Below are 16918 nucleotides of genomic sequence, written 5' to 3' on the forward strand. Positions count from 1 at the left end.
AGCAATTCTTAATGTTAGTGTGAGAGATTGAGAGAAGAAGAAAATAAGAGAGAGTTACACGGGGAGAGAAACAGAGAAAAATTGAATCTATCAAGGTCAGAGTGGGACTCTAGGTCATCTCTGTCACACAACTGTGTACTTTCAAAGAGAAAGACTGTGAGAGAGAGAAAGGGACAAAAGAGTGAGGGAGCGATGAATAGGGAGTTAAAAAGGACAGAAGAGAGACTGATTGATGAGGGAAAAAGGGGAGAGAAAAGAGAGCCACAGGGAAATTTTGAAAACGTTATCAGGAAAGAGAAAAAGTGAGAAAAAAGATAACCAGATGGATAGAGAAAGTAATGGAAATTGATGATAATGAGTAAGCGAGAGGCAAGAGTGAGAGTAATACAAAAGATGGACTTTGAGGGGAGAGAATATGAAGAGACAAAGAGAGAGATACAGAAATCGGGTGAGAAGCTGGGAGAATAGAGAAGGATCGAAGGCAAAGATGAATCAAAAGTGTGGAAAGACGGAAAGAGAAAAGTGGACTTTGAGGGGAGAGAATATGAAGAGACAAAGTGAGAGATACAGAAAACAGGAGAGAAGCTGGGAAAATAGAGAAAAATCGAAGGCAAGGAGGAATCAAAAGTGTGAAAAGAGGGAAAGAGAAAAGTGATGGAAAGGAAGAATGCAAGGGTAAAAGTGGGAGTGAGAGAAAACATATGAATTTGAGATGAGAGAACAGGAAATGGAAACGTAATTTCAGAACAATAGCCAGCACAGGAAAACATGGATTGATGCGGATTGACGTGGTTTTAACATCGATTGGCAATATTTGAGCAGATTTCAGTCAACTGTATCTGATGCAATCATTTCAAGAGATGAGAATTTGAAGCATCAGTTACCTAAAAACTATGGGATTAGAGAGGTATCGCGAATAATCAACTAGAAACTAGACCAGAACAATCATCCCAGTGATCGATTACTAATTGATACGAAATGTTACCAGGTGAGATTTCAGTTACTCATTACGGAGGCTGAGTTGTTCGTGTGAGGTCCTTTTTTTTAAACTGAAAGAAGTATTGTCATTTATAGAAGTATTATAGTGGCCATACATCCATAGAAACCACAAATCTGTGCTCAGATGGATTTGGCAATAAATTGAAATATTTTTCTCAGTTTTGTAAATCCATTCTTTTGAATTATTAATTTAAACTTTGCATTAAAAACACCAAAGACCTGTTCTTGGTCATCTTCAGACTGAGGGAACTAAGTGCTTCCACTTCAAAAGTGTTTTTATGCAATGTTTTTCTTATCAAACCGTAGCCTCATAGTATGAGATTATACGTTACTTGACATAAAACGTTTACAAACCTGATAGTCATTAGCGAATTCATTTACTCAATAATTACTATATACTCGTATGATTATTTACTACTTTTAATATACTGATCAGCTTTTAAAAAACAATGGTATAGTCAGGTATTATTGTTGTTCAGTTTATATACTGATTATTTATTTATCATCATTAGTGAACTCATGCTGGTACTGTACTATAATATCGGGAACCGAGCTTCGCTCTGGAGTACAAGAGCATAAAAAATTTATTACGAAAGAAGAAATTATAATAACATTTATACAGAAATGTTCTATCTAATAACAGTAAATTGAGAATAACTCCCAGAGGAATGAAAAAAATTCCCTCACAAAGGCCCAGTTGCAAAAAGCCGGTTAAATTTTAATCCTGATCAACTTCACGTGAACCAAATCAGAGAAGACCATTTCAAAAAGATGGATCTACTAGAACTAGGATTATATCAGGATTGAAAATAGCCCGGCTTTTTTGCAACCGATACTAAGTCGGTACCTGATTGAATGATTACAAAAGTTCAACAGCTGAGTCATAATTTTGACACAGTCACATGAATTTTGACACATGAACTCGCTCACTCACTTCCATCACCAACAGACGACGAAATAATTATTATCAGCTATAAATATTTTATTATAGCTAATAAATATTACCATTTCAAAAAGATGGATCTACTGGAATTAGGATTATATCAGGATTGAAAATAACCCGGCTTTTTTGCAACCGGTACTAAGACGGTACCTAATTGAATGATTACAACAGTTCAACAGCTGAGTCATAATTTTGACACAGTCCCCCCACACACATGAACTCGCTCACTCACTTCCATCACCAACAGACGACGAAATAATTATTATCAGCTGTTTTTTCAAGGATGAATAATAATTATCCTTTTAATGTCCTTCAGCGAGTTTCCTCAGGGGTGAGACCTAGTGCAATCGAATCTTTATATTATAAACCTACTGTGATCTGAATTTCGTGAGAATCGTTATAGCTGTTTTCGATATCCGGTGAAATACAAAAATATAAACATCTGAACATCCAAACATCTAAACATATAAACAGAAGCTTCTCATTTAATAGTATAGGATAATATTACTACATACTTGTATTCACTACTCCTTATCATACTCATCAACTTTCAAATAACAACGTTATACTATTGAAAAAAGATAGCATAAGAAGATATCCCAAGGTATTTGGGATTTATGTTCCAATCCTCAATGCTAACTATAACAGATAGTCCCTATTGTTTATTACTCATGAAGTTATTGTCAGTTAGTAGTTATTTTCATGTGACGGTGATAGTGTCTCATGATTTGTCGTTCTTAAACTCTCACTCAGCCAAAACTGTAATAACAGACAGCAATCGACAAACTCAGCAATTTGGAACATAGACGCCCTGCCCTATACGGCTATACCATGGGATATCTTCTTATGGTATCTTTTCTCTATGGAATTAATTCTCTATTCATTCAGGTAATAATTTTTAATTTAGTCTAGATACCCATTACTGAATTCATGTTGATACTGAAAGAACCCAGAAAGCGTTTAAAACAGAAACCACTGTCATAACACAAGAAATAGGAGCCTACTTATCACGAATGTGGCTAGGAAGGCAACATACCAACGACACTTCAACCACCTACCACCAAAACTCCACAATTTATTTCCTGTACACATCAAGATAATAGAAAACTCAAGAAAATTTAAATGCGCCGTTAAAAACTGGATCACAACAACTGGAAGACATAATATAGAAAACATCATTTCGAACAATATGTGAGCTCACTTACCCAATGTATTTGCACCCCCACTCTAAATTTAATTGTATTACTACTACACCTGCTCTAGAACATGGGTTTCCTATAGTTGAGTAGGTTAATTTCCGAAAAAATGCAATTTATTTATACTTGTAGTAAATTTCATTTATTGTATTTTTGAATATTATGTACGTTTTATTGATAAGATTGTTTATTTGTATATCAATGGAAATAAAATATATTTGTATTGTATTGTACTGATAATTGTATGATAATTAATTTCTACTTTTTATTATATTCATCACCTTCAGATAACGTTAAACTCAGGTTCAATTAAAATTATGTTCAATTTATATGCTTCCGTTCACATGATTTTGCGTTGTAGGTACATCGTTTGAGTCTCCGCTACACTCTCACCGAGTGTGTCACCAAGTCGAATGGCTCTTTCGTCGAGTGTGTAACCGAGTGGCTCGCCAAATGGCCAACACAAGCGCCTCGCTGTACACTACTATACGAGCGGAATGCATGTAGGCGAGCGGTGGCATAGTAGCCTACCACGTTCGTCGTCATTCATTGGTCTACGCTCGTGAATCTACGAGCTTGGCGAAAGTGGAGCGCCGGCATAAAGAAAAGAGGGAGATTTTATTCCAATAATTTAAGGTCCTAGAGCTCTTGCGATGCGAAACTGAAGGTGGCATTATTTTGTGAGACTTATTGCTCAATACGCTGTGTTTGTTACCATTTGTACTGTAATTGTAATTATGTAGTTCTTTAATAAACTTTTGTAAAACTGTGATGACGATGCAACTCATCTTTGCTTGATATTGTTGAGTTTGATTTCTATTCTATTTTTTGCTTGGATAATCATATTTTCTTTGATTTTTAATCATTCTTGGAGATTCATTCGGAGTGTACCGCACAGTACAAATGAGGATTAATGAATCTGAATGTATGTCAAAATAATAGCAATGGTGAGTTGAATAATTTGTAGGACTTACCGATTGAAACTCGTTCAGTATGCTGCTATGAGATTGAGCTGACATTTTAACACATCTGTGTCTCATATTGTTGAGTTGTATAGATGTACTGTGACATTATACAGGAACTCTTATTTTCCAAAGTGTTTTTTTAACAAGTGATTTTTCCACTTGTATAAAGTGATCACTTATCATAATCATATTAATGCATGCTTTCTGAAATTTGGAGAAAGAAAGAAGAGGAAATTAATAGAAACCAAATAAAAAGGAGAAAAAATTTAAAAAAAGCAAATAAACTTAATGATTAAACGTTCACTAACTTTGTTGCAGTCTAAAAACTGTGTTTCAACGTAGATATTTAAAACAATACACACTTCTTGATGAGAGCTGCTGGTGAAGCTCCGTCTTAGGAGTCAAATGTATTCCTTATTTCTCATGGAAAAGTGTTTTATTTTCAAATATTTACGTGTATAGACTACAACAAAGTTATTAAAGTGTTCAGTCATGTAAAATAAAAAAAGTTATTATTTAAATTACCGTATAACTCAGGAAAACAATACTTTCAGAAGTGATACCTTCGATTATTATTATAATCGTGTTAATAATTATTATTCAACTCTCGATTGAAAAAGATACCAAAACCCCGAGAATAATATCATAATTTTAAATAAAATAAATTGAGGAAAAATAAGAAAAGTTTATGAGGAAATGTCTGGAAAGGATGATGTTTATATCAAGAAATTCAGTAAAATTCGAAAAGAATTTCATATAAATATATTGAGAATTTCAAACGACTACCATACACATACATCACACATGATAGCCAAGTTCTGATTACGGTAATCAGTCTATCGCTTATGCTATTGATAAAGTCCTCACAGTCAGTAAGAATCGTAATATTATTGACACAAGTAGTTATATATCTATTTACTTACATTGTCGTTACTTAAAATTTCATTTTATAAACAGTATCTAGTCCTCTTGATGGTTTGTTTCTTCATATTGAGCTTCAATTTATTTTCATATTTACACATCAGTTTTTCACGTCATTAGGAAGATGCAGGTCGTCTGTAAAATTCAGTTTACGAGAAAAAAAAATAATTGTGATAGATTATGAGTAGCTATTTACAATATTTTTGATGAGAAGAAAGCTCTGAAATTTATACAATGATGATGGAGATAGGTTGAGACTACTAGCAATTAAATTCTCTTGAAACTTTGGTAGGAAAATTGCTCAAAAAGAATAATGTAGAATTTATCTCCCCAATTCGTGAAGAACTCAAATAATATAACACTATTTTCAAGATCCGTTAACATTAATAACACTCTGACCATCAAAACAGTTTTTGTAGTTCAAAAAATATCATTTCTGCAGCAATCGACGTTCATTCAGGTTCATGGAATACCATCTCTAAATTGAAAAATAATATTCTTGTAACAAAAAACCTGGTTGTGTAGAGTGAATCATTTTTGATTTAAGAATGGTCTAATTGGCTCGGTAAAAAGTTATAGAAAAGTTTGAGCTCGAATTTTGATAGGTTTCCCGCAGAACTTGCCAAGGAGTGTTGGGTAATTTATTTTTCTGTGATCAATAATGATAATTGGTTTCTGAAAAACTTTTCCTCTATTGCGATAAAGGGAGATGGGAGATGGCAATGGGAAATCTAATAGTTTTTTTGGAAATCCTTCAACACAAATACTCTTTTTTGGAAGTTAGAAGTGACTTGTTTAGCAAAACAAAACTTGCATGGGATGGAGAGATCAACATTAAAAAGTTGTAATAACCAAGAAATTATCAAACCTCCACCTTTGAACCAATAGAATAGGAATGGAATAAAATAGAATTAGTGAAACACATTAAATGAATTAAAACTACTTTCAACAAACTGAAATGAAAATATGAAATAATTGTTTATGATACCAGATAATCTACAATGTAGGTAACAAATTTGATGAACGATTTTTAACGAAATAATAATTTTACATACATATTTAGGGTGAAAGAAATTATTTTAAACAAAATAATAATGTTACATAGATATTTCAGGTGAAACAAATGTTAGTCCCAATGATCTACATGATGATTGAAAATCAACCAACTAAAGAAAAATAATAAGATGGAATTCCATATGAACCTTTGCAATCCGGTAACATTCACTTGCACCACAAGTCCAACAACACGAGACACGTTCCAGAAGTAGTGCCTTGAATACTATAGTCCTGTTAGAGATTCTGCACAAGGTGCGTCCCAGAAGTAGTTGAGCCAGGAGAGTAGTTGATGTTTCTGTATGAGAAACGTCTAAGAAGTAGTGGCTGGGATAAAGTTGTCCCTGGTAATTCTGTACAAGTGATGTCCAAGTAGTACTGCCTATGATGAAGATTCATAGTCCAGATTGTTGAGGTTCCTGTACAAGGTCCTAGAAGTAGTGCCCAGCCTGAAGTGGTTCTTCCTTGGCCAGTTGAGGCTCTGTACGAGGCATGTCCCAGAATGAAGTTTCTTTGGCCAGTTGAGGCTTCTGTACAAGGCATGTCCCAGAAGTAGTGCCTAGTGATTTGGGTTTCTGTACAAGGCATGTCCAAGAAGTAATGCCTAGCAGTAAGAGTCCCGTGAGTAGTGCCTAGTCTGACATTTCCAGTTTTGGTTTCCATACAAGGCATGTCCCAAAAGTAGATGCCTAGAAGACAGTAGCGCCTGCGCCATTGCCATTTCCATTAGAATTGGCGCCCTGGGAGAGCGACGTGGAGTTGGTGGAGGAGGAAGTGGCGTTCCACTCAAAACTGCCCCTCGGATAGTACTGCGCGAAATAGGTGCGCGTGGGAGGCGACTCACCGCCCGAGGGGGCCCCCCCTTTACGGGGTGCCCGTGGGGAGGGGCCGGGGCCCCCTTTGAGGGGTCAGACTGTCGTCTCCAAGGCCAGCACGCTTCGTCAACACAGGCTGTCCTTGCCGTCCAGGAAGAGGTCTTCGGCTGACGTCGGGTAGCGCTTTGTCATTGTGTCACCGTTGTGCGCATGCGTCAGCGTGTGTGTGTGCGTGTGGTGGTGGTTGTTGTGGTTGTGGTGGTGGTGCAGGTGTGACCCATTGTTGGGTCGCAGGGCGGCCGCTTTTTTCCGCTTGTTCCGCCTGTGCAACAGACAACAATCAACAACTCATATGAAATTCAAAAGTTTCTTAATTCAATCAGGGTTATGACAATAATAAGTAATTTCATTTGTTATGGTGTTCCAATCACTTTGAAGTACCGTGATGGAAGGGAAAAGGCTTGAACAAAGTCTAAATCCATTTGAAGGAAAAGAGACAGATGAGAAGAAAAACAGACAAATAGGGAAAGTAAGGGAATTATTGATGATGATTATTGAGTGAGAGGGAAGAGTGAGGTAGGTCTTTAGTGTCTGAGCGAGAACAGAAGACGACCAGCTATATAGAGAGAGTGAGGGAAATTGATTGAAATGAGTAAGTGAGTGAGTGTGAGAGAAGAGTATGGGAGTTATACAAAAGATAGAATGTGAGGAAAGAGGAGATAAAGAGACAAAGATACAGGTAGAGGATGAGAGAAGCTGAGAAAATAGAGGAAGATTGGAGGCAAGGAAATAAAGAGTATGAATGGATGGGAAAAGAAAAGTGAAAGGGAAGAATGCGAATGTAACAAAGGGAAGTGAGAGAAAACATAAATGAATTTGAGATGAGAGAACAGGATATGAAAGTATAATGTCAGAACAATAGCTAGCAAAGTAAAATAGGGATTGACATGATTTTAAAACCGATTGGCAATATTTGAGCAGACCACTCCACTGTATCTGATACTATCATTTTGAGAGATGAGAGTTATTCAAATCATATAATTGATCCAATATGGTTGTCCAATAACTTCAAAGTGCTACAACAAAAGGTAAAAGACTCTCACACCGGTAGATTGTGGCCTTTTATAATACGGTAATCCAAGTATTAAGTTTATGTTATTGTGTGACCATTTCATAATTATATCAGGTCATGAAAAAAAAGAAAGGATAAAAGGGAGTTGAGTGAGGAAGGAGATAGAATTGGAAAGAGGAATGAGAAACTAAGAAAGAGTGAAGAGCTGAGAGGGAAGCGGGAAGAGAAAATCTTGAAGAGATAGAGTAGAGGAAAAATGAGAAGGGAGACAAAATAGGAGACAGAGGAACAAGAGAGGAAGATAAAAACAGAATTTGAGATAACATTATACGAAATAGACAGCAGGTAAAGCAACATTCTCCTCAGATTAGGTGTATTGAAAAGGAGAGAATAAAAGAGGAAAATGAAAAATAGAATGGAGCAAAAATTAAATAGAAAAGAAACAGAGATCGCTCATAAATCTCCATAAGTTGTCCATCTACATTATAATTATTAAACAAATCAAGCATTCGTTTGTCATTATCACTTGAAAACTTGAAATATCATTTACAATCAATCAACTTAAGGACAAAGAAACAGTGAATGGGAATACAAACTACAGTCTACAGTCTACAATACAGACTACAGTCCAAAACTTCTTTTCATATTTATATTAATATCATATTTATTCCCATCCTCAGTAATGATTTTTTTTAAATCTTGTTCATGCAACTGTTGCTCAACTGTTTGTTGACGATTCATTTTATGCAATCTTTTTTCGTGAGGTAATGCAGGCAGACAGACGTACCTGTGCTGTCGGCACTTGAGGCAAGCAGTGAAGACAATGAGCAGAGTGAGGAAGAGGAGGGCAGCTCCACTGATGGTGAGGTAGAGTACAGGCAGACCCAGCTTGAAGGCGCAGTTGGAGTCCGACTCATCGTAGCCTGAGGGACAATGCTCTGTGCCGTCACACCAAAGCAGGGCGCTGATGCAAGCGTTCAGCTCTGGACATCTGCAAACAAATGAATAATTTTCATTTCTCACAAATGGTATTGTGATTGATGCTGCTTCTGATTAAAGTAACTTATCTTTCTATAATACCGTAGTTTTACTTATAGCACTTTCAATCTGACACAATTTGGTAGAGAGTTAGTGGGAAGGAATATTATTTTGAATATTCTTTCCGAAGAATGGACATTGATATGTCCAAAGCTCCGTCAATTTATGCAGATGCATAACAATATTATCTATAGTTATTCCAAATCGATTTATATCATATACAGTTCAATGGTTATTATTTTCTCAGTCTATATTATGTAAATTCATCTATAATTTTGTTGTATTGTAAGCTATTGTATATGAGTGTATAAGCCAGTATATATTGTAATCTACTTAAATAAAGTACTCAATCAATCATCCTATTCGTGAACATAGTCCAGTTTTTTTGTGAGTAGTACCTTGTTCACTTGATTTGTCGTTCTATATATTTGTGGAAATTTTGATTTGATTTGATCTGATTTGAATTAATACAAAAAATAAGGAAACATCATTCATGTTTCATAAATGTTTTTATGAAATCTGTTTTAATACAACAGACATCATTCAATAATTATAATTATTACAGCAAAATAATTCCAAACAGGAATTATTGACGTTTCTCATTATTTTATTCCTTTTTCAGTAGGCTACATAATTTATAACGAGAGTAACAAGAACTTATCTCTTGACTTCTTTTCTCTCCTCCTCCCTTCTTCTCTCTTTTTTTATCATTTTCTGTTTTTCTCCTCCTAGTTCACACCCATTCCTCTCCTTTAATCTATTCAATGTGAACTAACCACTTTCCTGTTATATCGGAAACAATTGAATAGTTGATAAGGTATTCTTCCTCGTATTATGCTTGTGTTGTGATTATGTTGTTGGTGTATGTTTAAATAAACTGTTCATCAACTTATTCTAAATTTACATAACCTCATTTGAACTATTTTTATCAAAATTAGGGAAATAAAACAGTTTTGGGGTTATCCTTTTGATTCTCTTCCAATCATTAATTTGATATTGTGATTGTGGAAATAAATAAATGAAATGAATTTGGAAGGATGATAATTCTGATTTCTCTCAATTCTGATAATTCTGATTCCCCTGCTTTTACCTCCTAAACATTTTAGTTCCTGTAAAAGATCCTCCTTAACTGATGGCTCACTTCAAGATTGAAGGGTGGAGAGAGAAGTCCTAACTTCACCAAATAATGATTTTTTTCATTTCATTTCATTCTCCACTCATCTCTTATCATGCCTCTTATTAACTATGCATAAGCATGGCATTAATTATTGACTAATACTTTGAAATTTCTATTTGGGAAGGATATTGAATCATCCAATAAAGCATGAATCGTTCAATCGTTGAAAAGCATGAATATGATTACCTGAATAGTTTTCAATTGCATTTCAAAATTGTGCATCAAGTAAATCGTAAATTGAAACAGAGATGACAGAAATTATAGTTTCCTTCACTCTATGATTGAAGTGAAGAAATTTGATGTACAATACTATTGAAAACAAGAAGTCACTCACTTGTAGACACAGTCAAGCTGCAGCACAGTGCTCATCGTATACGAACTGGTGGAACTGGAGAAAGGCCTCTTGGACACCTCCATCCAGCTGACCTCGTAGCGACCCGGCTCCCGGTCCAGGAACTCGACGACAAAGCTGCGCGCATGCGCAGTAAGCAGCGAGAGACCAGCTGACCCGTTCCAGCCGCTGGAAAACACTTCGACGCTGCGCGGGAAAGGTGCGCCGTCGGCTAGTGGACAGAGAACCATTGGGTTCCTTGTGCCCGACCCTCTATAAACCAGCACCCGGTTCAGTGTGTTGCAGTGGTAGCTGTCTGGGGTGGATAGTTCGTAGCCTCTTACCTGGATTCAAAAATGAGACATAATAATTGCTATGTGCTGTTGTGTAATTGACTACATAAAAGAAAAATATGAAACCATCCAACATTCAATTTGTTACATAGGGCTACCAATTTCATCGAAATCTCACATTCCATGAGAATATTTGAGGGTGACTGGATTATTTCAAGTCCATCCAATAATAAACACCACTTCCAATTACTCATAGATGTTCTTATGAAAGAAGTGACAAGTTTGTTTATTGAAAAGAATTTTAGGCTCAATGTTGCATTGATGTGTGAGTTCATGTGTTTGATTTTTGTCCACTCCTATTTTTGCAATATCATTCAGTGAATGATGCATTAGAATTTGAAGGATTAAATATTCTGTATGTAATCCACCCTAGAACTATTTTGAACTATTTTAATCCTGCTTCAAGTTCTTAATTATTTAAGTACTTATTCCTTATTCCTGCTTCAAGTACTCAAACAATAGGAAACGCTGTAAATTACAAATTCTCTTAATGTTGGAAATTTGATTCAGTAAGCAAAAATTATAGCCTACATAATAATATGATTGTCATTGAAAGATTAACTTACATTCGAAAACGTACAAAATTTCATCAATTTTCCAGTTACCCAAATCTCATGCATTTTTTTATGGAACAAATAAACTGTTATTCAAATTCTTCCCTACATGAATTACGAAGTTCTCATCTTCACAAAGATAAAGTAAGTTCCATGCATACCTAACATAGTGTCTGTTCATTTTTGGCACAGAGAAACTTAAATAGAAACAGTTGGAAGAGCATAATCGAATGAATCTTGAACAAACAAGAAAAAGGAAGACCTTGAATGAATGTTCTTGGTTTAGGAAAAGGAATGGATAAGAGGAACGAAGTAGAAGATATCAAGTAAAAAAAAACAAGACAGTACACTTTTACTAAAGTAATTTGAGAGGGCTACTCAAACAGTAGATACTAGAAAGAGATTGTCTTTTTTCTTTAGGGCTACTTTCAATACATTGTATTTTGATTTTTGGATCATCCTATTGAAAGGAACCGACTACTGTATTGTTTACTCTATACAATGGATAAATGAATGAATAAATATAAATGAAACCTTTCAAAATCATTTCAAATGGCAATAGGGTCCGAAATATGTTATGACAAAATAATTTAAAATGGTGCTGAGATTTATATTTTCATTTATAGAAAGATAATGTTTGTAATACTTCTTGCAAGTGTTTAGAATAAAATAAAAGAGGAACCAGTAGTTCTCTGTAATTAGTAATACACTTAATACGGAAAAATAGATCTCGATTAAAAGTAGGATTAAAAGTTCAAATAAATACAGAACAAGTAGAATGAAAAAAATTAAAAAGAGTTTTTATTTTATTTTAGGAAATAAATCTTGTTGAGAGTTTAAATAAAAACAGAACAAGTAAAATGGAAAAAATTGAAAGATAGATATTGAAAATGATATCACTGATAAACATACCTTGAGATATAGGAAATTATGCGACGAGTCCATAGGTTCAATCAGCCAGGGATGGTTCTCACAGCCGGTGTCATAGTCGGCCTCCGCACCCACACCCTCCAACACATCATTCTCGTCCACCCGGTTCCTCAGCGGACTCTTCAGCACCACTTCCCCACTCGACCCTCTCACTCTCCTCCTTTCCTTCAACTTCTTACACTCCTCTCCGTTGTCCAGATCCCCAGCACCAGTCACAAATTCATACTCTCCCTCGAAGTTGAAATCGTTGAAGTCCTGCGTGATGTTCATGAAGGTGACGGTGAAGTTGACCTCGACCGCTGAGCCGGTCAGGGCGGTCACCACCAGTGGTTCGGTGATCCTGGAGCAGAGGCAGTCGCGGGGCAGGGGGATGGAGGGCCATGGGTACTCGGACACCCAGATTTCGGCGGTGGTGTTCATGGAGGGGCCGGCTGCGCAGCGCCATCGGCCTGTGCGCATGTCTTCCACGGTCTCGCAGGGACGCTCGCCGAACCTGACGACAACGTTCACAAACAACACAACACTTATTCAGAATTCTTCAGTCAAAAAATTTTGTTAGCCTTCCAATATATAAGCCTCATCAATCAGATAAGGTATTGTTTATTCTCCAGCATTAAAACATACCAACTAGAAGTAAGAAGTCAAGAGAGAATTGGTTGATAAAGCTCATCCCCAGGAGGAGAATACATGATTTCCATATTTTTTTTGAAAATTTTGTGAATTGAAGAACAACAAGTCTTTACCTATTTCGGACTATGTGTTATCTAAATTTGCGAGAGGAATAGCACAAGGTTACCTCATTTTTCCTCTCCCTATCATTTTGATAATGTTCTTATTGTATAAATGAATAAAGAATGAATGAACGAATTCATTGATAAAAGACAATTGGACAAAATTTTATGGAGTGGAGAAAAAATAACCTACTTCCTGAACTAATTTAATAAATCAAAATTCGGGGGAGGGGCAGTTTTGGGTTGTGCCTGTTTTGGTCCTCCACTATGTATCATATTAATTAATAGTAAATTCTTATTGTCTTTTCTTAGAGAGGAGTAATTATCTTAATTATTCTGAGAAGAAGAAGAAGAAGAAGGAGAGGGAGTCTCTTACAAGAAGATTCAACCGAGCCTGACTATATTATTTAAGACGTCAATGAGCTTCACGACATATGAATGTATGATCCAGAACCAACAGTTTATCGTGCCCATCCGATAACACGGGAGTGACCTGGCTAAAAACGTCTGTCCATATTTGGGTTTGATACGGAACTTCAAGGCTGCTACACAAACACTATAATATATTCACTAGGCCACGGATCACTTCCAAAAAAGTAGCCTCAAAGAGGAATTGTATTCGAATTTTAATTTGAAAAAGTTCAATAGAGTTATTATCGAGTGTTTTGTAGCGGGAAACAATATAAGAGATAGATGTATTAACGACGTTGTTCCATACAACCATATCAGGATGTCACTCAAACTATGACTGTTTACAAGGAAAACCGTATATAGATAGAAGAAGAGATAAATACGGAGAATATAGAATTCTATGTGGAATCGAAATCAATCAAAGCAATAAGTTTCTCTAAACAGACAAAGTCTCGAGCAAGATTCAATCATTTCTTGCAGTAAATCAAATCGAATAAATTTTTTTCGTGAAAATAATACTATAATCACTGATAAAATACTAAGTTTGAACAAGTGAAGTAACTTGAAAATTAATCTACTCAGTGCCATATATGCTATGATTACGTTTGACGCTAAACCATGTTTACTTCTAGATGGTTGCATTCATCGTAATGTGTTTCATGCGGGGTTTAAACTAACAGCTGATATTTTTCCGTTCAAACCAAGTATCTGCATACTGATCTAAGTAACTTGAAAGAATCTGAGCTTGAATGGTAAAATGTAAACTAACTGTCATTGTAAAAATAAACCTATTTCACATAACAATCAATGGTTACATTCAAAACAACACATTTTCTCAAAAAAAAACAAGTCTTTCTCACCTAGCTCTGGTGAACGTAAGCCGCACCCTCTCGTTGGGCGCAGGTTCGAACCGCAGCACACAACTGAGATTGTGCGCCCCGCCGCGGCCATAGTAGAACACACTCCTCGGCGACTGGAAGCGCCCGGCGCTGGGGGAGACCACTGAAGACGTGAACACTCTGTCGCACGGGTTCTCTGAGTCCTTCACGTGAACGCCTTCAAGCGAAGTATCCACGAACTCGTATCTGCAAACGATAGAAACATAAATAGATAATTCCTTTTTCCAATCAGAATAAACAAAATGAACAAAACATTATCAGGTGTTAAAAGTATGTGACAAAATAAGCAAAGCTTGATAGGTAAAAAAGATGTGTATTATTTTTGTTGAGTTGTGAATTTATCAGATTATGAAACATTTCATAGAAGATCTTCGACCAGCTTCCATAGAGGTTTTGATGACTGATTCTTCAATAAGGCCTGTATCAGATTATGAAATACTAGCAGGAACCCGTGCTTCGCAAGGATCTATTTTCAAACTTGATAATCTGAAAACTTGACGTAATGAAATTTTGTAGAATTGAAAATAGGCCTATAACCATCCTTGGTTAATTAAGGATCTAGCCTATATGGAACATTTCAATTTAATCAGTCCAGTAGTTCAGACGTGATGATGCGTCAAACATAATTTTCCTATCCCGTATGTGTATAAGCCAACTCTTCATTTTATTATAGATATGGTTAACGACTGCAAGAGATAGGAGTGTAGAACAGAATAGTTGTGAAACTATGATAGCGCCAGAAGTGTCTCAAACACAATAGTAGGTACTACATGAACTTTTTGAAAGTGATTTGAAAATTTTTTTAAAACAACAGAACTGAAAGTTGTCAACCTTATCATTCTACCTCCATTTAGAGAGGCTTTTGTTTGAGCCGAATGAAATCTTCTATCTTCCATATATATGTAATATATAATTATATATATATATATATATATATATATATATATATATATATATATATAATATAATATATATAATTAATCTGCTTGTGTGTTTGTTCCCTATGACTTGAAAAATATTTGACATAATGGCATGAAACTTTGGGAATATGTTGTGTGATGGTTTCTGACCAGGAATTTTAATAGGGTGGCTAATAATGATTATTTTTTTATTAATCTAATTCATTTTACAGACCTATGTTTTCGAAACTGTCGGCCTAGCGGCTACCGAAGAACGGAAAGATGATCATGATTCAAGATTATATTGAGATAATATGATTTAGCCTCTAAAGTTACCAGCTGTAATAAACACGTCACCCTATGATAAATTGTGTAGGCTACTGGTATTACAACGGTAGTTTGGAGTTGAAGTATAGTCTATTGGTACCAGCTGTAAGTTAATGGTTCCTTAGAATGTTTACACCATGTTTGTGGATTTCAGAAAAGCCTTTGATAGTTTGGATTATTCAAAATTGTGGCCCAAGCTCTACAACCTTGGAATATCTGCAAAGATGATAAAGTCAATAAAGTCTCTATATGATTCTGCACACATTCAGCTAAGCGATAACAATGAATTGGGAATTGAAATTTCAAAAGGTGTCCTGCAGGGCGATTCCCTAAGTCCTTTGCTTTTCTCTCTGTTCATCGGTGACATTGTGACATTTTTTGAGAGTCAGGGTTGTAGAGGAGTGAATTTGAGTGCCAGTCAAGATCTAGTGGCTTTGCTTTATGCGGATGATCTTGTGATTTTGGACATGACTTGGGTTGGCATAATGAGAGCATCGCGTCTCCTGGAGGAATACTGTGTGCAGAACGGTCTTGAGGTGAATGTTCTAAAGACGAAGGTAGTACCGGTCAGAAGAGGAGGTAGCGGAGTTAAGAAGATGTTACTTACCAGAATCAGGAGATTGAGACTTCAAGCACATACTGCTATTGGGAACAGTCTTTTCATCATCTGGACTTTTCTGCACTAATGTACAAGAAGCAAGTAAAAAAGCAAGGGTGGCATCTGCAAAAGTTAAGGAAATCCTGACCACCACAAAGACAAGCAGATTTCGGACGGTCTTCAAGCTATATCAGTCCATTGTTGCCTCCACTCTCTGTATGCAGCTGAAATCTGGGCTCCATCATACTGTGAGAAACTTGAATCGACTGAAAAACAGTTTTTCAAGTCTTCCTGAGGAAAAATTCTCCTATGCATTTTGTGCGTCTTGAGATGGGATTGGACCACATCGAGTGCAGAGTATTGAAGGGAATGTTAGCATGGTATTTAAAGGTTTTTTTTTTTTTTTCCTGAGGAAAAATTCTCCTATGCATTTTGTGCGTCTTGAGATGGGATTGGACCACATCGAGTGCAGAGTATTGAAGGGAATGTTAGCATGGTATTTAAAGGTTAAGAGAATGAGAGGTGACCGCTTGCCAAAAATATGTCTTGAAAGACTGACGGAATTAGATGCACAGCCCAACAATAAAGAAAAGTACAACTGGATGACGCAACTTAATCGGAAGCTCGACAGTGCCAATCTGGTGAGAGTTTGATCGCACTAGAATCCAAGAGAGATATAGATGCCCTAATAACCAAATTAAGGAGC

The 16918-nt window shown here is 36.0% G+C and overlaps 1 protein-coding gene across 2 annotated transcripts in view; it reads right to left on the minus strand.

Moving 5' to 3' along the window:
- Positions 1 to 4850: 4850 nt before the first annotated feature.
- LOC111051716 overlaps positions 4851 to 16918 on the minus strand; it is a 546966-nt gene continuing 534898 nt past the window's right edge. For both annotated transcript variants that reach the window (XM_039436102.1, XM_039436103.1), the window contains 5 exons: positions 14350 to 14574; positions 12330 to 12840; positions 10514 to 10854; positions 8752 to 8955; positions 4851 to 7214 (listed from right to left, as the gene is read on the minus strand). In XM_039436102.1, coding sequence (XP_039292036.1) covers positions 7019 to 7214; positions 8752 to 8955; positions 10514 to 10854; positions 12330 to 12840; positions 14350 to 14574 — 1477 coding nt within the window. In that variant the 3' untranslated portion in view covers positions 4851 to 7018. The remainder of the gene's footprint in view (positions 7215 to 8751; positions 8956 to 10513; positions 10855 to 12329; positions 12841 to 14349; positions 14575 to 16918) is intronic.

This window comes from Nilaparvata lugens, chromosome 10, assembly GCF_014356525.2.
Source record: "Nilaparvata lugens isolate BPH chromosome 10, ASM1435652v1, whole genome shotgun sequence".
NCBI lineage: Eukaryota > Metazoa > Arthropoda > Insecta > Hemiptera > Delphacidae > Nilaparvata > Nilaparvata lugens.